The following is an 18,132-nucleotide window of genomic DNA, read 5'->3' on the forward strand; positions in this document are numbered from 1 at the left end:
ATGGCCCAACAAGACGTATGTACGATTCTACCCACTATGGGATGGGATCCACGATGAGGGCCTTGACTTAGAAGCCATCCAACCTGATGAGAGCCACGACCCCAATGGTTGAGATCGTGGCCCCTAGCTCCTCAAGCCCATGGGCGATTGATGACCCAGGGGCAGCTACCAACTCCTATATGATCCCTTGGAAACTAGGAGGCAATGACAAAGACCACGGTAGAGACCGCTTCGCACAGAATGGTTGGCAAACCACCACTGTGCCTATAGTGCCACCATGATCGGCACAGAAGTACCATGTCACACCATGCCGTGATGTGGCCACAAGACCATGACGACAACCATGCCTAGACGTGCTCCACAAGACGGTCAGGAGAACCTCCTTCTTTGTATACGCCCTAACCTCGAACTCTATATAAGAGAAGCCAAGGCATCCATCTTGGAGGATGTGAAGCCATTCGATCCAACTCTCATTCTTACACCATAGAAGGGCTCCTAAAGCTTCCCTTCAGGCAGCCCATTTTTTAGCTCTAGATCTCCTACCTTTTCCATCATTCTTGCACCCCCTATTGTAAGAACTTTAGAGCATTCAAGCAAGGAACACGCACTCGATCATCTCTAAGACTAGACGTATGGCTTTGGCCTAAACTAGTATAAATCCTCATGTCTTTTGGATGTTACCATTGTCTTTCTAGAGCAGCACGGCAATCACACAAATTTACTAGTCCGGTTTACAAAACACCGACAGATGGCAACACGAACGTGCATGCGGCAAGGATAATGAGTGCCATGTCCTACAGCTCTTCCCAGGCGAAGACCAAGAAGCCATGGGACTCGGCTTTTGTGAACTATTTGATGCCAAAAACATCATGCCGGGTCGCTATCTTGTCCGTGGACAGGGGCCGGGTGGTGCCAGGGCGAGGCACAGACGCCACCAACGATGTGTGACTGAGCGATGCGGTGCCTTCAGGCTTCCGGTCTCGCGAGTGGGTTGCCCGCGCCTCGCCTCGCCGGTGGGTTGCCAGCGCCTCACCGCCGTCGTGGCTCTGCTCACGGCATAGCCTCACGCCACCGCCGCTCTTGCACCGCGTGGGCTCGCACGAGCTAGGAAGCCACCGTGCCGCTCTTTCACCCCGCGGGCACACATGAGCCAAGAAGCCGCCGTTGGATCAAGGCGTCCGCACAAAAACGAACATGAGCAAGAGAGTCCACCCCTCCCGGTCAAGGAGTCTGTATTTGGGCAAAGGGACTGACAGTTGGGCCCCTCCGCCACATAGGCAAAACTAGGTGCCACATAGGCAAAACCTGGTGCCAAAACCACTCCTGTGGGTTAATTAAATGTTTATGAAACTTTAATGTGTTCGTTAGACGGTTTTGAAGTTCAGGGGTTGAAGTAGTCCTAGCGCGAAGGTGAGGGGATTATGTAGACTTTTTCTTAGAACAATAATATCATTTTTGTATGATGTCAAATGAAGATACATTTTATATCGAAGTTATAGCCCTTAGTGAGGTCTACATGTTTATAGTTTTGAGTTTTCATATTTGAGGTCGTTAACTTACTCTAAAAACTAACATAAAGTTTTAGCAGCATATTAATCGTATATCAAAGCTTATCTTTTTAGACAAATCGTTTATTTCTTATTTTATGTCATATAAAAAATACTTTTTAAATGAAAGTTATAGATCTCATTGAGACCTCCATACTTTAATATAAAAAGTACCTTCATTTTGACACGATACAAAAACAATATTATTTTTTTAATGCAACAAGCGCGTACGTGATTATTATGCTACTAAATTTTATATTATTTTTTTAGCATCTTAACGACTCCAAATGTGAAAACTCAAAACTATAAAGTTGTAGATCTCATTGAGTCCTACAACTTTGATGTAAAAAGTATTTTCATTTGACACCGTACAGAAAAGATATTATTTGTCTAATATGACAAGCATTAGTACGTGGTTATTGTGCTTATGAAATTTTATATTATTTTTTTGAGCATCTTAACATCCTCAAATGAAGAAAAAAATCAAAACTACAAAGTTGTAGATCTATGTCGTATCAAAGAATTATGATTTTTCAAAGGTTCGGTCTTGTCACGCCACTCCTGGTGACGCGATAGAATAATAAGTGGTGCAATAGCGTTTTCCACGTCGGAAACGTCGTCTAACGTGGCGGATGTTGCCGCGCCAATGCAAGGTCACGCCAGCAGCGCTAACGCGGCCAAAAGGGTCAGACTTGCAAAAAAAATAGAGTGATTATTATTGAAATATTGAATAAAAAATGAACTAAAATAAAAAAATCCCTAACCTGACCGGTCACCACTTTAAAATTTGGAGCTGATTATAGTCAAATTTGTTTACCAACTAAATGTTTTATAGGAGCATCTCCAAGAGTTTCCAAAACGCACTCTTAAAAATGATTTTTTTGGCAAGATTAAAGAAACTACTCTCTAACAACTCCCTATCTTAACCCCTAATCTTTCCGCACTTGGGAAAAACGACCCAGTCACATGGATTTATATGCGCGCGTATGGATTAGCCAATCTAAAGGTGGAAAGATATAGGAAAGAATAAGAAGTAGGATAGAGTTTCCAATGCAAATATACAAGAGAGAAAGAAAGTAGAAAGGTGGTTAGGGTGATTTCGAAATAGTCCAGGATTTCTAATGCATAATTGTCTTCTAATGGAGCGAGATTGTGAAAACCGTTTGAGAAGCTCAATAAATATACTCCTAACTTTTTTTAGCCACTTGGAAAACTTATTGATTTACTAATTGATTTTTTTGAAAGCAATTGGAGATGCTCTGATCAATTTGTGCACACATCTTACATTTTGGAGCCTTTCCCCCTTGAATCCACTAGGTTTTCTTTCTATTTTCGTGGATGGTGTAGGATGAGACTGTGATAGGAGTAGGACCACGGGGCGGCGGCAGTGAGGGTGATGGTGTGGTGGAAGAGGTGAGACAGCAAGAGGTATGGTATGTAGAGAACACGGTGATGTGGTAGATGACCTTCACTACTGAGTATTTTGTGTACAAACGCATGGACATTTTCGTATAATATAAATTTAACTATATTTTTTACTCCCTTATTCCAAATTATTATAAGGCATTTTAGTTTTTTTAATATATATATATATATAGTTTTTGCTAGGCACGTAGGACTGTCAAAATGCTAGAACCACATATAGTTTCTATGTCTATTAATTTATTTAGACACTACATGCAGAAACTATGTTCTCAGTAGATAGTTTCTATAGAATAATTTTTTTTGTCCAATTACATATGTTCTCTTTTCATCATCTACCTATCACATTGCCTCATTTCTTGGTTCTCATGTATGCATGGTTTCTTATCTAAGAAATCATTTCCTCGTCCCTCTTCTTTTCTCTTCTTTAGTTGTAGTGTCACATCATCTTTTTGCTTAGTTGAAAAATTAATTAATGAACATAGAAACCCTATAGTTTCTTGATTGGGAGTGCCCTTAGATATAGACTACGTCTAGATACATAGTAAAAACAATATATATAAAAAATCAAAACATCTTATAATTTAGAATAGAGGAGTACTTATTTATTGTCCAAAATATGGCATCAAAACCCTAATGTCAATGAACAATTTTAGCATCCATAAATATTCACACTATCTATATCTATACCTAATATTAAAGAACGAAGAGATCCTTCCGTCCGTTCTTTTACTTTCCAAAATGCCCACGCACCCCCTCTTTATCCTACCCCTACAAGCACCTCCGAGAGAATATGATTGAGACGGAAATTTAAAGATTGGTGAAGTCACATAAACGCCTACCGTTGAAAGAACAACATTGTTAAATTCTAGAATAAATGTGAGCATCCACGTCAAGTTGAGGACCGGACCTGGATAAACAGATTCTATCACAAGGAATCCAACCAATTGAGCTGCGCTTAGTTTGCATATATTTGGAACAGATAACTGATAGTTGAATAAAAATCTGAGCTATAAATTATCGAGGTAGCCATCCAACAAGCTATACGTTACAACGATGTACAATTGCTGGTACAGGTATAAAACATCTATGGCGTTTGACCTGTAGTTACTATCGGGTATTTTTGCTAGTCCGAATAAGGAGAAAACATTGAGGGAAAATAGCGCGAGTGTTTCTGCGACGACGAACAAATAGGTCTTACTTGCAGATTCCGTGTTTATTGCAAAAGTAGCTGCACAAGCAGGTTTTCCCGGGACCGGGAGACGACCCTCGTTGCCGTTCCCTCGTCAAGTTCTCTTGTAATGGCCTCAAGTCGCCTCCTATTTCTAGGTCCTTTCCCATTTAGGCCATTACACACGCGTTCCACCCCTTCGCCCGCCTATAAAAAACCTGTGCGCGCCCCGACACATCTCACCAGCTCGACTAGGGGACTAGTCACTTGAACAGCCTTACAGCCACTTCCAAACTTTACCATCACTATCAACAGCGTCAAGCCGGCTGTGTCATCACTGCAGCTGCAGCTTCTAGTGGCCTTAGCTCGATCGTTCCTATGGAGCTTCCACCATGGGCGTCCTTCCTCGGCGTGGTGCTCGCCACCGTGATGCTTCTGAAGGCCATCATCCGCCATCGCAGCCGCCGCGTGTACAACCTCCCGCCTGGCCCCAAGCCGTGGCCGATCATCGGCAACCTCAACCTGGTTGGCGCGCTCCCGCACCGCTCCATCCACGAGCTGTCCAGGAAGTACGGCCCGCTGATGCACCTCCGGTTCGGGTCGTTCCCCGTGGTGGTCGGCTCGTCGGTCGACATGGCCAAGTTCTTCCTCAAGACCCATGACATGGTGTTCACGGACCGGCCGAAGACGGCCGCCGGCAAGTACACCACCTACAACTACCGCGACATCACCTGGTCCCCCTACGGCGCCTACTGGCGGCAGGCGCGCAAGATGTGCCTCACCGAGCTCTTCAGCGCCAAGCGGCTCGAGTCGTACGAGTACATCCGCGCCGCCGAGGTGCGCGCGCTGCTGCGCGACCTGCACGCGGCGTCCGGATCCGGCCGCGCCGTCATGCTCAAGGACTACCTGTCCACGGTGAGCCTGAACGTGATCACGCGCATGGTGCTCGGCAAGAAGTACCTCGACAAGGAGGAGGCGGCCGCCGGGTCGGTGACCATGACCACCCCCGAGGAGTTCAAGTGGATGCTTGACGAGCTGTTCCTGCTCAACGGCGTGCTCAACATCGGCGACTCCATCCCGTGGCTCGACTGGATGGACCTGCAGGGGTACATCAAGCGGATGAAGAAGCTCAGCAAGATGTTCGATCGGTTCTTGGAGCACGTCGTGGAGGAGCACAACCAGCGGCGGCTGCGTGAGGGCAAGGACTTCGTCGCCAAGGACATGGTCGACGTGCTGTTGCAGATCGCCGACGACCCGACGCTTGAGGTTGAGCTCGACAGGGAAAGTGTCAAGGCTTTTACCCAGGTGAGTTATTCTGTTTTCTGTGATGCTGATTCTATTGGTCCTGTTTTACTCGCGAGCATATCTGCAAACACGTTCATTTCAGATCAGGACCGTGTGTAGTGTAGCACGTTACCACTTACCAGTGTGTACTCACAGAATTAAACAACTTCAATAATACACGGCGTCCAGATTAGTTGGAGTAGAGAGTGACATAAATTAGTTTTCATAGGAAGAAGGAACACATGTGGCCAGATCATCATCTGAAGAGCGAAAACATGTATAGCTTTTTTTTATATAATGGAAAATTTCCGGCTTCATCCTTCTTCTAAGAAGAAGAAGCATTAGTAGTAGCACACCCATAGTTAAAATTTATTATAGGTTCAGAACTAAAGTTCAAGACGGTAAATGAAGGACTATACATGCGATGCGAAGAACTCCATGGCTCTTGATTCTAGTAGCTTGCAAGGGTCAAGAACCCGTTCCTTGCCGTCATCCGACCGCTGCAACGGAGTCCAAAATCGTAACCAGTGCGCCCCCCTGAAAAGAACCTGCAAAAAAGTTTTTGGGTGACCTTTATCAAAAACCATATCGTTCCTTGTGATTCATATTACCTAGCAAAACGCTGCAGCCCCAGTCAATAAAAGATGATTATGATTAAAACCTCCTAATTTTGACCAACTATTGAAAAGATTGTTCGTGTTCCTTGGAGGATTAATGCCAAAGAAAACAAACATAGCACGCCAAAGAAACCTGGCATAATGGCAATCAAAAAACAAGCATTGAATAGTTTCAGGTGTGCTACAAAAACAACAAGCCTTACTACCGTTCCAATTCATTTTAGCAAGATTGTCTTTTGTCAGTATCACCCCCTTCTTTAAGAACCAAAGAAAAATCTTAATCTTCAGGGGCACTTTCATATGCCAAATTTCCTGGGTAACCTTAATCCCATTATTCACTAGGTATTTGTACTTGGATTTAACAGAAAACAAGCCATTATTATTTAAGTTCTAGATGAAAGTATCCCGACCCTTATTTAAGTTAATAAAAGCAACTCTCACAACTAACCATTTTAACAACTCGTTCCCGACTAGTGCCCTTCTAAATACAGTGTTTATTTTAAGCTGCCAGACTCCGTTGTTTATCCAAACCTCTGAAGAGCCTTGAGATCCATGCGACTATCGTTGGAAGCAGTGGGCTTGCTGATTTTTTTCACCAACTTGCCTTGACAGGCGTTTCATTAAGAGGAAGAGGCTCAGACCTTGGGCTAGCTGATAGATACGTCCCACCAAATGCATAACCAAGTGCTTAATAATTTCTACTGTACAATAATAGACAAGTGCGAACTGACAGATACACTCTGAGAAAACTAAGACGGCGACAGGAGCATCGTCCCCTTGCTCAACTGCAACATTCGACGCCACATAAAAATGTTGGAATGTGTTGCACACATTTGTTCTTGTTCACTTACACCTACTTTGATCTAGTTTAATTTCCTCGTGCACTAGCTCCTCATGGAACGAAAGGATCTCACCGTACCACCATCTCGAATGGCACGCGCAGGACCTCATCGCCGGTGGCACGGAGAGCTCGGCGGTCACGGTGGAGTGGGCCATCTCGGAGCTCCTCAAGAAGCCCGAGGTCATCGCCAAGGCCACGGAGGAGCTGGACCGCGTCATCGGCCGCGGCCGCTGGATGACCGAGAAGGACATGCCCAGCCTCCCCTACGTCGACGCCATCGTCAAGGAGACCATGCGTCTGCACCCGGTGGCGCCGCTGCTGGTGCCCCGCCTTGCGCGCGAGGACACGACCGTGGCCGGCTACGACATCCCCACCGGCACGCGCGTGCTCGTCAGCGTGTGGTCCATCGGCCGCGACCCCGCGCTGTGGGACGCGCCGGAGGAGTTCATGCCGGAACGATTCCTCGGCAGCAAGCTCGACGTGAAGGGGCAGGACTACGAGCTGCTGCCGTTCGGGTCAGGGCGCCGGATGTGCCCCGGGTACAGCCTCGGCCTGAAGGTCATCCAGGTGAGCCTCGCTAACCTGCTGCACGGCTTCGCGTGGAGCCTCCCCGACGGCGTGACCAAGGAGGAGCTCAGCATGGAGGAGATCTTCGGCCTGTCCACGCCGCGCAAGTTCCCGCTCGAGGCCGTCGTGGAGCCCAAGCTGCCGGCGCACCTCTACTCGGAGGCTTGATGCGTGCCAGCCCGCGCGCGCCTCTCTTCACTCTTCAGTATAGGCGTCGATCTTGCGTTGCTGGCTGCTGCGCAGTGTACGCTTGTTGCTCGTGTTTTTATTGCTGGTGGTGTCGCTTTGTCGGTTTTTACTCAAGCTTGGATCGTGCTGCCCTCTTTGTTTATTTCCTGTATTAAATTGGTTGGGCAAATATTTGCTGAACTTTCGAAGAGGGCAGCTGCGGACACACGTGTAAGGCCTTCGGCCAATCGCAGCCTAACGAGCGTAAATCGTAATTAAAGTTAATAAATTATGTATGGAGTACAAATTTTTTTCTTAAATATAAAATTGCTCCACGAAATATTATAGGGGGTGTCTAATTATCTGTTGACGGATTTTATATGGTCAAATATGTTAGATTTTCTATAAATACGACCCAATAGACAGTTGTAGCATAAATCCGAAAGCAGAATCAAACGTATAGAAATCTGACAGATTTAGTACCCAAAAACATTTGTCAGTAGATAAATAGCAAAAGTCAATATTATAATCATACGAGCTTTGCTATTTACAGGCATACCGTCTATATCATTATAAATATCAAGGTTTGGAGATCTGTCATACCATTACAATTCGCTCTCTACTTGTACCATACCATTTTCTACATTTTCAATTATGTTAGACCTACATGGAGACATACATACCACTGCAGACTTTCGTATAGCCAAATATGCCGCTCTTATTCTCCTCTCCTCTCGCTTATAGCGGGGCTCATCTGTCATCTCCATTCTTTCTCCCACTCCTTCCTCTCTCGCCTGCATTGATCGTCGGCCACAAGCTGCCCTTGAGCTCGTCGCCACCGTCAGCGCTCATCCCACGTAGCACTCGGGCCTCCACCTGCTCGCCCACGCCCATAGCTCCGCCAGCCCCCTGCACTGCTCAATGGCTCTGCCCTGCTTCCCGCTGCTGTTGACGCATCCTTGCTTCTCACGGCGACCTCATGGTGTTGGACTGCTGCGCTCCACGGCGGAGAAAGTTGTGCGAGGGCAGGGGTGGATCGCAGAGCTCTCGAGCAACTTCCCATGGCTCCATGGTGGAGCAATAAGCTAGAGCATTGCCGGGCAGAAGAGACGGGGGGTGAGGTTGCATCGCATGTGGGCTCTGTTGCACAATTGTTGTCGTTTTGAATGGCCCCCTCTATGTCCAATTCTTGGCTCCGCCCCTAGGACGAGGAAGGCACCAGGGCGAGGTCGCCTGAGGGCCACCGCCGGCCGGGGGGAGGGAGTCGCGGGGCCGGGAGCAAAGCCTCTGGTCGTCCGCGTGGCTCCCTAGCCGCTGTGGTGGCGAGGTGGCCGGCTAGGGGGCATGCCGAGGGCGTACTCTGTTCGAGCGAAAAGAGAGGGCACTGGAGGAAAACTTCTGCTGAGGGTATTGTTGTCTTTTCGTGTGGCTATCATTTTTTTTGTTATTTAATACACTCAAACTAAACAGTGTGATAAAGTAGGGGTAAACGACAGCTTCATTTGAAAATCATAAGGGCAAAATCACAAAGTTAAAAAAATGGAGGTAAATCACCATTGAAGTCTGGAGTAGGGGCAAAAACACCAAATTCCCTAATTTAATTTAGAACAACTCTAAAAGTTGATTTTATTTTAGAATGGAAGAATTTACCAGCTTAGCTTATCAGTCATCAGAATGCATGTTTTGACAATTCAATACAACTAGAAGCATACCCCGCGCATTGCCGCGGAAATTACGGATTAGTGAATTGTGTGTGGTATGATGACGTGACAACAAAATGCTCATGTGTATTGTTGACGTGGACACTACAGTTGCGTGTGCTAGTGATTTTTTTGAACTGAGCATTTTATTACTCATCGACCCCAGCCAAATCGCTAGTTACCACACCCTCAAACTCCTGAGGTACATCTTCCCAAGTGGTACTAATGCCACTGGAAAATTTACACCCGGCAGCTGCTAAAGCATGAGCCACCCTATTACAGTCACGTTTGCAGATTACAAGATCTAAGCTCTGCGCTAATCAAAAATTTCATCTCTGTGACTAGACCCCCAACCGTGGACAGCCTGTAGTTGTCACTTGACAGCGCATCTCTGACAAGCGTGGCGTCAGTCTCCACAATGATCTCTTGCACTCCCATGCTGACTGCTGCCTGAAGTCCTGCATAACAAGCCAACAGTTCTGCGTGCAAAACATTCAGCAGGAAGTCTGCCCGGCCTGCCCCCGCTTTAATCACAGTACCATGCTCATCTCTAATCACAAAATCCTATCCACCACCTTTCTTATTTGGATCAAAAGCACCATCCGAGTTCAATTTCAACTGGCCAACACCTGGTTTGACCCATCTGGCACTCTGACGGTTTTCCGACAATAGCCGGTTGGTGGCTGGTTTCAGAAAGGATTCAGAATAGCTGGAGATGATGATAGCTATTTCAACCGCAGACCGGCTGCGTCCTTCCTCCCTTCTTCTGTTCCTCTCGCCCACCATATCCATAGGAGGCAGATCACTATCAGCTGGTTCTTCCCCTCCACTTTCAGAATCCTCTCCATCATATCCCGGGCAGAGGTCGCTTCAGCTATCAGACACCGTATCGCTTCCAGATTTAGTTCCCTCCATACAGCTCTCACGCCTTTGCATTTCAGGAACAGGTGGCTTCCATCTTCGTCGAGCCGGTTGCAGATACAACATTTCGTGTCGATTTTCATCCCTCTCCGGTGCAGCACACGACGGACAGCCAGCGTGTTGTGCGATAATCTCCACAGAAAGTGCTTCAATTTCGGTGGACAGTCCAGATTCCATAATTTCTTCCAGAAGTCTGAATTTCCACTGCTATCCCCAGCTCCGGATGCCATGTTTCTGCTTTGTCCTCGGATCACGGTGTCTCGATGCACTTTGTACGCCGATTTGACACTGAAAATCCCTTTCGGGTCATAGTGCCACCCAATAATGTCCTCCATATCCGGATGAATTGGGATAGACTTTATCAGCTGAGCATCGTCTTCCCAAAATCAAGTAAACTGGAGTCCCATTGTTCAGTCAGCGGGTGTATCAACTCATCCACCTTTGTGATCAGATTACGACCTCTAGGTGTGATTGGCCTCCTTGTGAAATTCCTTGGCAACCAAGGATCTGACCAGATATTGATGTTCTGGCCGTTGCCTACCCGCCACACAACACCTTCCTTCAAAACTCCAACCCCTTGCATGATGCTTCTCCATGTGTATGAACAACCCTCCTTCACACGTGCTTCCAACAGAAACGTTGCGCGGATAGTATTTGGCTTTTAAAATCCTAGCACAAAGAGATCCCGGGTTATGGATAAGCCTCCACCCTTGCTTGGCCAACATGTCCATGTTGAATGAGTGGAGATCTCTAAAACCCAAGCCCCCCTCTGCCTTAGAACTCACCAGCTTCTCCCAGCTTAACCAGTGCATACTATTGTCTTTATCTTGATCATTCCACCAAAATCGTGCTATCATAGCGCTGATTTGATTGCACATCTTTTTCGTGATATCAAAACATCCCATCGCAAAAACCGGAATAGCTTGGGCCACGGCTTTGATGAGGACTTCCTTTCCTGCTTTTGAGAGGACATTCTCCTTCCACCCTTGCACTCTTTGCCATATCCTCTCTTTCTTTCTTTTTTTGAAACGCAATGGCAGGAGCTCTGCCTTTCCATTAAGATAGGAAAGAGAGTTTATATACAAGAGCTGTAGAGATCCCCGAGCAGGACAAGGGGGTAAAGAGGTGAAAAAATTGTACAGTCGTCTAGGACGATTACTCTCCCCAAGAATGAGCCATCTTCTTCTGAAGGATGTCCTCTTTCGTTCTTGAGGCCACCTGCATCGCCGTTTCGTGGGTGTTTGTGAATATTCTTCTATTTCTCTCTTTCCAAATGTTCCAGACGGTGTAGATTACCAAGCCGTTGAAGCGCTTTCTATCGTCCTTGGTTATCTTGGATTGGACCTCTTCCCACCACGAGATCAAATGGGTTGGATCATCGGCCGGGAGGATTATGCTCGCATCGAAGTGTTCCCAATGTAGAATGAGATTCCATACTGCTCTGGTGAACGGACAAAGCAAGGCTAAGTGGAGGCACGTTTCCAACGGGCCGTTGCATAGGGCGCATCGGTCTTAGTGTGGCCAACCTCTCTTTTGTAGAGTATCCGCAGTGAGGATTTTCTCTCGCGCCATGGTCCAGACGAATACTTTGCACTTGTTTTCAGTGAATGCTTTCCATATGAGATCACTCTGAAATGCTCTGCAGGAACCGCAGAATTGTATTCTGTAGGCCGATCGGGTGGAATAGGCTCCGTTGGCTGTCCATTTTCAGGTAACGGTGTGTGGAGATACGCAAAAACATTAGTCCTCGTCCTCCCGACATAAACAGGCAGCCCCAAGTATTTCTCATTGAAAGTTTCACTTCTTATATTCAGCGCGCCCGTAACTCCTTGTCTGTCATCGCTGCTAGTATTTGGACTGAACATAATCGCAGACTTCTCTGCATTTATCATCTGGCCTGAGCATTCCTCATACACCGATAGGATATGCTTGAGGACCTGTGCCTCTTCTCTGTTAGCCTTGCACAAGATCAGAGAGTCATCCGCGAATAAAAGAAGTGAGACTGAGGGAGCGCTCCTGCATATTGTCACCCCGTGCAATTTGCCTTCCTTCTCGGCCTTCGCTAGCATCGCTGAAAAGCCCTCGGCACACAGTAAAAATAGGTACGGTGACAAGGGATCTCCTTGCCGAAGCCCTCTCTCTGGTCTGAACATATCAGATAGTACTCCATTTACCCGTATTCTGTATGACACGCTGGACACACACTTCATAATCAACTGAATCCAATTTTCATGAAAACCAAACCGTTGCATCATCTTTCTGAGGAAATCCCATTCCACTCTATCATATGCCTTGCTCATATCCAACTTGATTGCTGCAAAACCCACCTTCCCTTTCTTTCTTTTCTTCAAGAAATGAGTCATCTCATACGCTATGAGTATATTATCGGTTATGAGACGGCCCGGCACAAATGCACTCTGAGCTGGGGATATAACATCTGGAAGGATCAACTTAAGTCTGTTTGCCAGTACCTTCGAAATTAGTTTGTAGATGACGCTACACAAGCTGATCGGACGGAGATCTTTGATGTGTTCGGGTTTGCGTTTCTTCGGAATGAGCACGATCGTTGTATCGTTCCAGCAATCTGGCATCGGCCCACCATCTAAAACCTCCTCCACCACTCTATCTCCTACATCATCCCAATACTCCTTATAGAAAAGAGCCGGCATACCATCGGGGCCTGGGGCTTTTAGATTCCCAATTGATTTTAAAGCCTGAACCACCTCTTCTCTAGTGAAAGGCTTGAGCAGCTCTTCATTCATATCCTAGGAGACTTTGCTTTGCACACAGTCTAATAACCTTTGGGGATTTTGGTTACCAGACGACCTGAAAAGGTTTGTAAAATAGTTAGTAATAAAACTCCTCTTCTCTCCCTCCTCCACCCTTCCTCCATCGTCCTTTTTTAGAGCTCCTATTTTATTGCTTCTTTTCCTCTCCGAGCATGCAGCATGAAAGAAAGCAGTATTTCGATCTCCATGCTGCATCCATTTCACATGTGCTCGCTGCCGCCAGTAGGAGTCTATCTGGTCCTCCACTTTCTCCAGCCTATATCTAAGAACACCCTCCTTCTCTATATTCTCCTTACTACTCACACCCCTCCTGCACACTTCTAACTCCTTCAACCTCTTCACAGTTTTCTCCATATCACCAAGCACATTCGTGCTCCAGCTAGAGAGACTCCCAGCGACCGATTTGAGAGCTTCAGCCACCCGCACACCTCCAGCCCCACCCGGACTTGCCGCCCAGGCCTCCTTGATGATCTCCCTGCACCTCTCCTCGTCCACCCAAGCCGCCTCAAATCTGAAACCACCACCAGCCCCACCATGCTGCTGTGGGTCGTCCTCTACCGTCGTATGTATAATCACCGGACGGTGGTCAGAATGCCGGGGATCTCCATTAATCACCCTAGCAGCCGGGAACATGCCACGCCATTCAGAGTTAGCGACGGCTCTATCCAACCTCTCCTTGATGAAACCTCCCTCCGTGTTGTATGTGACAGTGCATTGTCTTGATAAATAGCTAGTGGATTTTGCTTAGTGAATTTTAATTGTTTACGATAGTGTATTGCTTAGTTGGACAATTTACCTGTTGAGATAAATAACGAGTATGAGATAACATAAGATAAGATATGCTCAATCTGAGACAAGTAGGAACACTTATATGTGTTAGGTAGAAGTACTAGTTTATATAAAAGTCTGTCTACTGTACAACCATATGTTTTATGTAGTTCAACACATTAATTTTTTTGCACCATATGATTAAGATCCAACAGCCTCCACCCTTCTTTTACCTCTAGCCTCCACAGATCACACATCACAGATCATCACACATCACAGATCATAATTTTTTTCTATAAAAGGACAAGAAGACAGAGTCAGTGACACGCGGAGCCCATGGGGTGAGGTGGCGCCTCCCCACTGGTTCGTGCGACGTGGCCTGGGGCAACGATGTCGACGCATCGTACGCTGCTGGCCAGACGACGACGCCTCCTCTTCCTCCCTGCTGGGTGCTGGGTGGTGGCCTGCTGATCAATTCATCAATCCGGCCGCGCCTGCTCGTCCTGGTCCTGATGCACACCTACGTCAGTAACAGTAACACCAGTACACGGCCTCCACATGTCCATGCACACAGACACAGGGACACACACAGGCAGGGACAAAATCCATGTGTTTTTTTTGCTAAAACACATGTGTGCTGTATAGCATTTCTCTTTTATAAAGTTGGTTACACCATTATTCCACTATAGTGTCACAAGGCAGCGACCACAAACGTAACGGCAACAACAGAAGCAGCAACTGGACGCACACGAGACAGCAACGCAAAAGAGGCAACTATATGCTGCAGAAATGCAGAATCACGCATGCATCGATCATGGCTCGGCGTAGAGGTGCGCCGGCAGCTTGGGCTCCACGACGGCCTCGAGCGGGAACTTGCGCGGCGTGGACAGGCCGAAGATCTCCTCCATGCTGAGCTCCTCCTTGGTCACGCCGTCGGGGAGGCTCCACGCGAAGCCGTGCAGCAGGTTAGCGAGGCTCACCTGGATGACCTTCAGGCCGAGGCTGTACCCGGGGCACATCCGGCGCCCTGACCCGAACGGCAGCAGCTCGTAGTCCTGCCCCTTCACGTCGAGCTTGCTGCCGAGGAATCGTTCCGGCATGAACTCCTCCGGCGCGTCCCACAGCGCGGGGTCGCGGCCGATGGACCACACGCTGACGAGCACGCGCGTGCCGGTGGGGATGTCGTAGCCGGCCACGGTCGTGTCCTCGCGCGCAAGGCGGGGCACCAGCAGCGGCGCCACCGGGTGCAGACGCATGGTCTCCTTGACGATGGCGTCGACGTAGGGGAGGCTGGGCATGTCCTTCTCGGTCATCCAGCGGCCGCGGCCGATGACGCGGTCCAGCTCCTCCGTGGCCTTGGCGATGACCTCGGGCTTCTTGAGGAGCTCCGAGATGGCCCACTCCACCGTGACCGCCGAGCTCTCCGTGCCACCGGCGATGAGGTCCTGCGCGTGCCATTCGAGATGGTGGTACGGTGAGATCCTTTCGTTCCATGAGGAGCTAGTGCACGAGGAAATTAAACTAGATCAAAGTAGGTGTAAGTGAACAAGAACAAATGTGTGCAACACATTCCAACATTTTTATGTGGCGTCGAATGTTGCAGTTGAGCAAGGGGACGATGCTCCTGTCGCCGTCTTAGTTTTCTCAGAGTGTATCTGTCAGTTCGCACTTGTCTATTATTGTACAGTAGAAATTATTAAGCACTTGGTTATGCATTTGGTGGGACGTATCTATCAGCTAGCCCAAGGTCTGAGCCTCTTCCTCTTAATGAAACGCCTGTCAAGGCAAGTTGGTGAAAAAAATCAGCAAGCCCACTGCTTCCAACGATAGTCGCATGGATCTCAAGGCTCTTCAGAGGTTTGGATAAACAACGGAGTCTGGCAGGCTTAAAATAAACACTGTATTTAGAAGGGCACTAGTCGGGAACGAGTTGTTAAAATGGTTAGTTGTGAGAGTTGCTTTTATTAACTTAAATAAGGGTCGGGATACTTTCATCTAGAACTTAAATAATAATGGCTTGTTTTCTGTTAAATCTAAGTACAAATACCTAGTGAATAATGGGATTAAGGTTACCCAGGAAATTTGGCATATGAAAGTGCCCCTGAAGATTAAGATTTTTCTTTGGTTCTTAAAGAAGGGGGTGATACTGACAAAAGACAATCTTGCTAAAATGAATTGGAATGGTAGTAAGGCTTGTTGTTTTTGTAGCACACCTGAAACTATTCAATGCTTGTTTTTTTATTGCCATTATGCCAGGTTTCTTTGGCGTGCTATGTTTGTTTTCTTTGGCATTAATCCTCCAAGGAACACGAACAATCTTTTCAATAGTTGGTCAAAATTAGGAGGTTTTAATCATAATCATCTTTTATTGACTGGGGCTGCAGCGTTTTGCTAGGTAATATGAATCACAAGGAACGATATGGTTTTTGATAAAGGTCACCCAAAAACTTTTTTGCAGGTTCTTTTCAGGGGGGCGCACTGGTTACGATTTTGGACTCCGTTGCAGCGGTCGGATGACGGCAAGGAACGGGTTCTTGACCCTTGCAAGCTACTAGAATCAAGAGCCATGGAGTTCTTCGCATCGCATGTATAGTCCTTCATTTACCGTCTTGAACTTTAGTTCTGAACCTATAATAAATTTTAACTATGGGTGTGCTACTACTAATGCTTCTTCTTCTTAGAAGAAGGATGAAGCCGGAAATTTTCCATTATATAAAAAAAAGCTATACATGTTTTCGCTCTTCAGATGATGATCTGGCCACATGTGTTCCTTCTTCCTATGAAAACTAATTTATGTCACTCTCTACTCCAACTAATCTGGACGCCGTGTATTATTGAAGTTGTTTAATTCTGTGAGTACACACTGGTAAGTGGTAACGTGCTACACTACACACGGTCCTGATCTGAAATGAACGTGTTTGCAGATATGCTCGCGAGTAAAACAGGACCAATAGAATCAGCATCACAGAAAACAGAATAACTCACCTGGGTAAAAGCCTTGACACTTTCCCTGTCGAGCTCAACCTCAAGCGTCGGGTCGTCGGCGATCTGCAACAGCACGTCGACCATGTCCTTGGCGACGAAGTCCTTGCCCTCACGTAGCCGCCGCTGGTTGTGCTCCTCCACGACGTGCTCCAAGAACCGATCGAACATCTTGCTGAGCTTCTTCATCCGCTTGATGTACCCCTGCAGGTCCATCCAGTCGAGCCACGGGATGGAGTCGCCGATGTTGAGCACGCCGTTGAGCAGGAACAGCTCGTCAAGCATCCACTTGAACTCCTCGGGGGTGGTCATGGTCACCGACCCGGCGGCCGCCTCCTCCTTGTCGAGGTACTTCTTGCCGAGCACCATGCGCGTGATCACGTTCAGGCTCACCGTGGACAGGTAGTCCTTGAGCATGACGGCGCGGCCGGATCCGGACGCCGCGTGCAGGTCGCGCAGCAGCGCGCGCACCTCGGCGGCGCGGATGTACTCGTACGACTCGAGCCGCTTGGCGCTGAAGAGCTCGGTGAGGCACATCTTGCGCGCCTGCCGCCAGTAGGCGCCGTAGGGGGACCAGGTGATGTCGCGGTAGTTGTAGGTGGTGTACATGCCGGCGGCCGTCTTCGGCCGGTCCGTGAACACCACGTCATGGGTCTTGAGGAAGAACTTGGCCATGTCCACCGACGAGCCGACCACCACGGGGAACGACCCGAACCGGAGGTGCATCAGCGGGCCGTACTTCCTGGACAGCTCGTGGATGGAGCGGTGCGGGAGCGCGCCCATCAGGTTGAGGTTGCCGATGATCGGCCACGGCTTGGGGCCGGGCGGGAGGTTGTACACGCGGCGGCTGCGGCGGCCAAGGATCGCCTTCAGAAGCATCACGGTGGCGAGCACCACACCGAGGAAGGAGGCCCATGTTGGGAGCTCCATTGGTACAGTCGAGCTAGAGAGGATTGTCGAGTGAGTTGAGCTGGTGAGGTGGTGGTGCCGGAACGTGCCTTCACCGTGACTTCTTATAGGAGCGCAGCGATGTCATGAACCGTGTGTGGAAGCTCTGCTCTGTGGGAAAGGACAGGGAAATTGGAGACGACTTCATCGGAAATAAAACTTGACGAGTGAACGACGACGACGCTGATCACCGGGGAACCACTTGCCGAAAATACAATTGTAGTACAATGCAAGTTAGCACATGCGGATGGTTCTTTGTGCCATTACTACTCACTCCGTTTATTCAGATTCGGCTGATCATATTCAACTTTTGCATTTCACGACGGAGGATGAAGAAAAATTTTCTAACAATAGGGTGTTTTTTTACCACTTCCTCTATATTTCAATTGCCTGAATTTCAAAACGAT

General features: G+C 47.8%; 2 protein-coding genes across 2 annotated transcripts; one reads left to right on the forward strand and one right to left on the reverse strand.

The window, feature by feature from the left end:
• The first annotated feature begins 4,501 nt into the window (after positions 1–4,501).
• LOC136546311 (trimethyltridecatetraene synthase-like) lies at positions 4,502–7,769 on the forward strand. The gene is made up of 2 exons (XM_066538287.1): positions 4,502–5,445; positions 6,985–7,769. Exons 1-2 carry the CDS (start codon positions 4,519–4,521, stop codon positions 7,615–7,617), a joined length of 1,560 nt encoding a protein of 519 aa, XP_066394384.1. The 5' UTR covers positions 4,502–4,518; the 3' UTR covers positions 7,618–7,769.
• A 6,623-nt stretch (positions 7,770–14,392) lies between these two features.
• LOC136541988 (trimethyltridecatetraene synthase-like) lies at positions 14,393–17,781 on the reverse strand. Its single transcript, XM_066534209.1, has 2 exons — positions 16,781–17,781; positions 14,393–15,240 (listed from the first exon to the last, which is right to left on the reverse strand). Exons 1-2 carry the CDS (start codon positions 17,705–17,707, stop codon positions 14,608–14,610), a joined length of 1,560 nt encoding a protein of 519 aa, XP_066390306.1. The 5' UTR covers positions 17,708–17,781; the 3' UTR covers positions 14,393–14,607.
• Positions 17,782–18,132: the final 351 nt, after the last annotated feature.

This window comes from Miscanthus floridulus, chromosome 3 (genome assembly GCF_019320115.1).
Source record: "Miscanthus floridulus cultivar M001 chromosome 3, ASM1932011v1, whole genome shotgun sequence".
NCBI classification, from domain to species: Eukaryota; Viridiplantae; Streptophyta; class Magnoliopsida; order Poales; family Poaceae; genus Miscanthus; species Miscanthus floridulus.

Coding starts and splice junctions, on each gene's coding strand:
- LOC136546311 (XM_066538287.1), top strand. CDS start 4,519: ATGGAGCTTCCACCATGGGCGTCCTTCCTCGGCGTGGTGCTCGCCACC. Junction 5,446..6,984: donor GTGTCAAGGCTTTTACCCAG/GTGAGTTATTCT, acceptor TGGCACGCGCAG/GACCTCATCGCCGGTGGCAC.
- LOC136541988 (XM_066534209.1), bottom strand. CDS start 17,707: ATGGAGCTCCCAACATGGGCCTCCTTCCTCGGTGTGGTGCTCGCCACC. Junction 15,241..16,780: donor GTGTCAAGGCTTTTACCCAG/GTGAGTTATTCT, acceptor TGGCACGCGCAG/GACCTCATCGCCGGTGGCAC.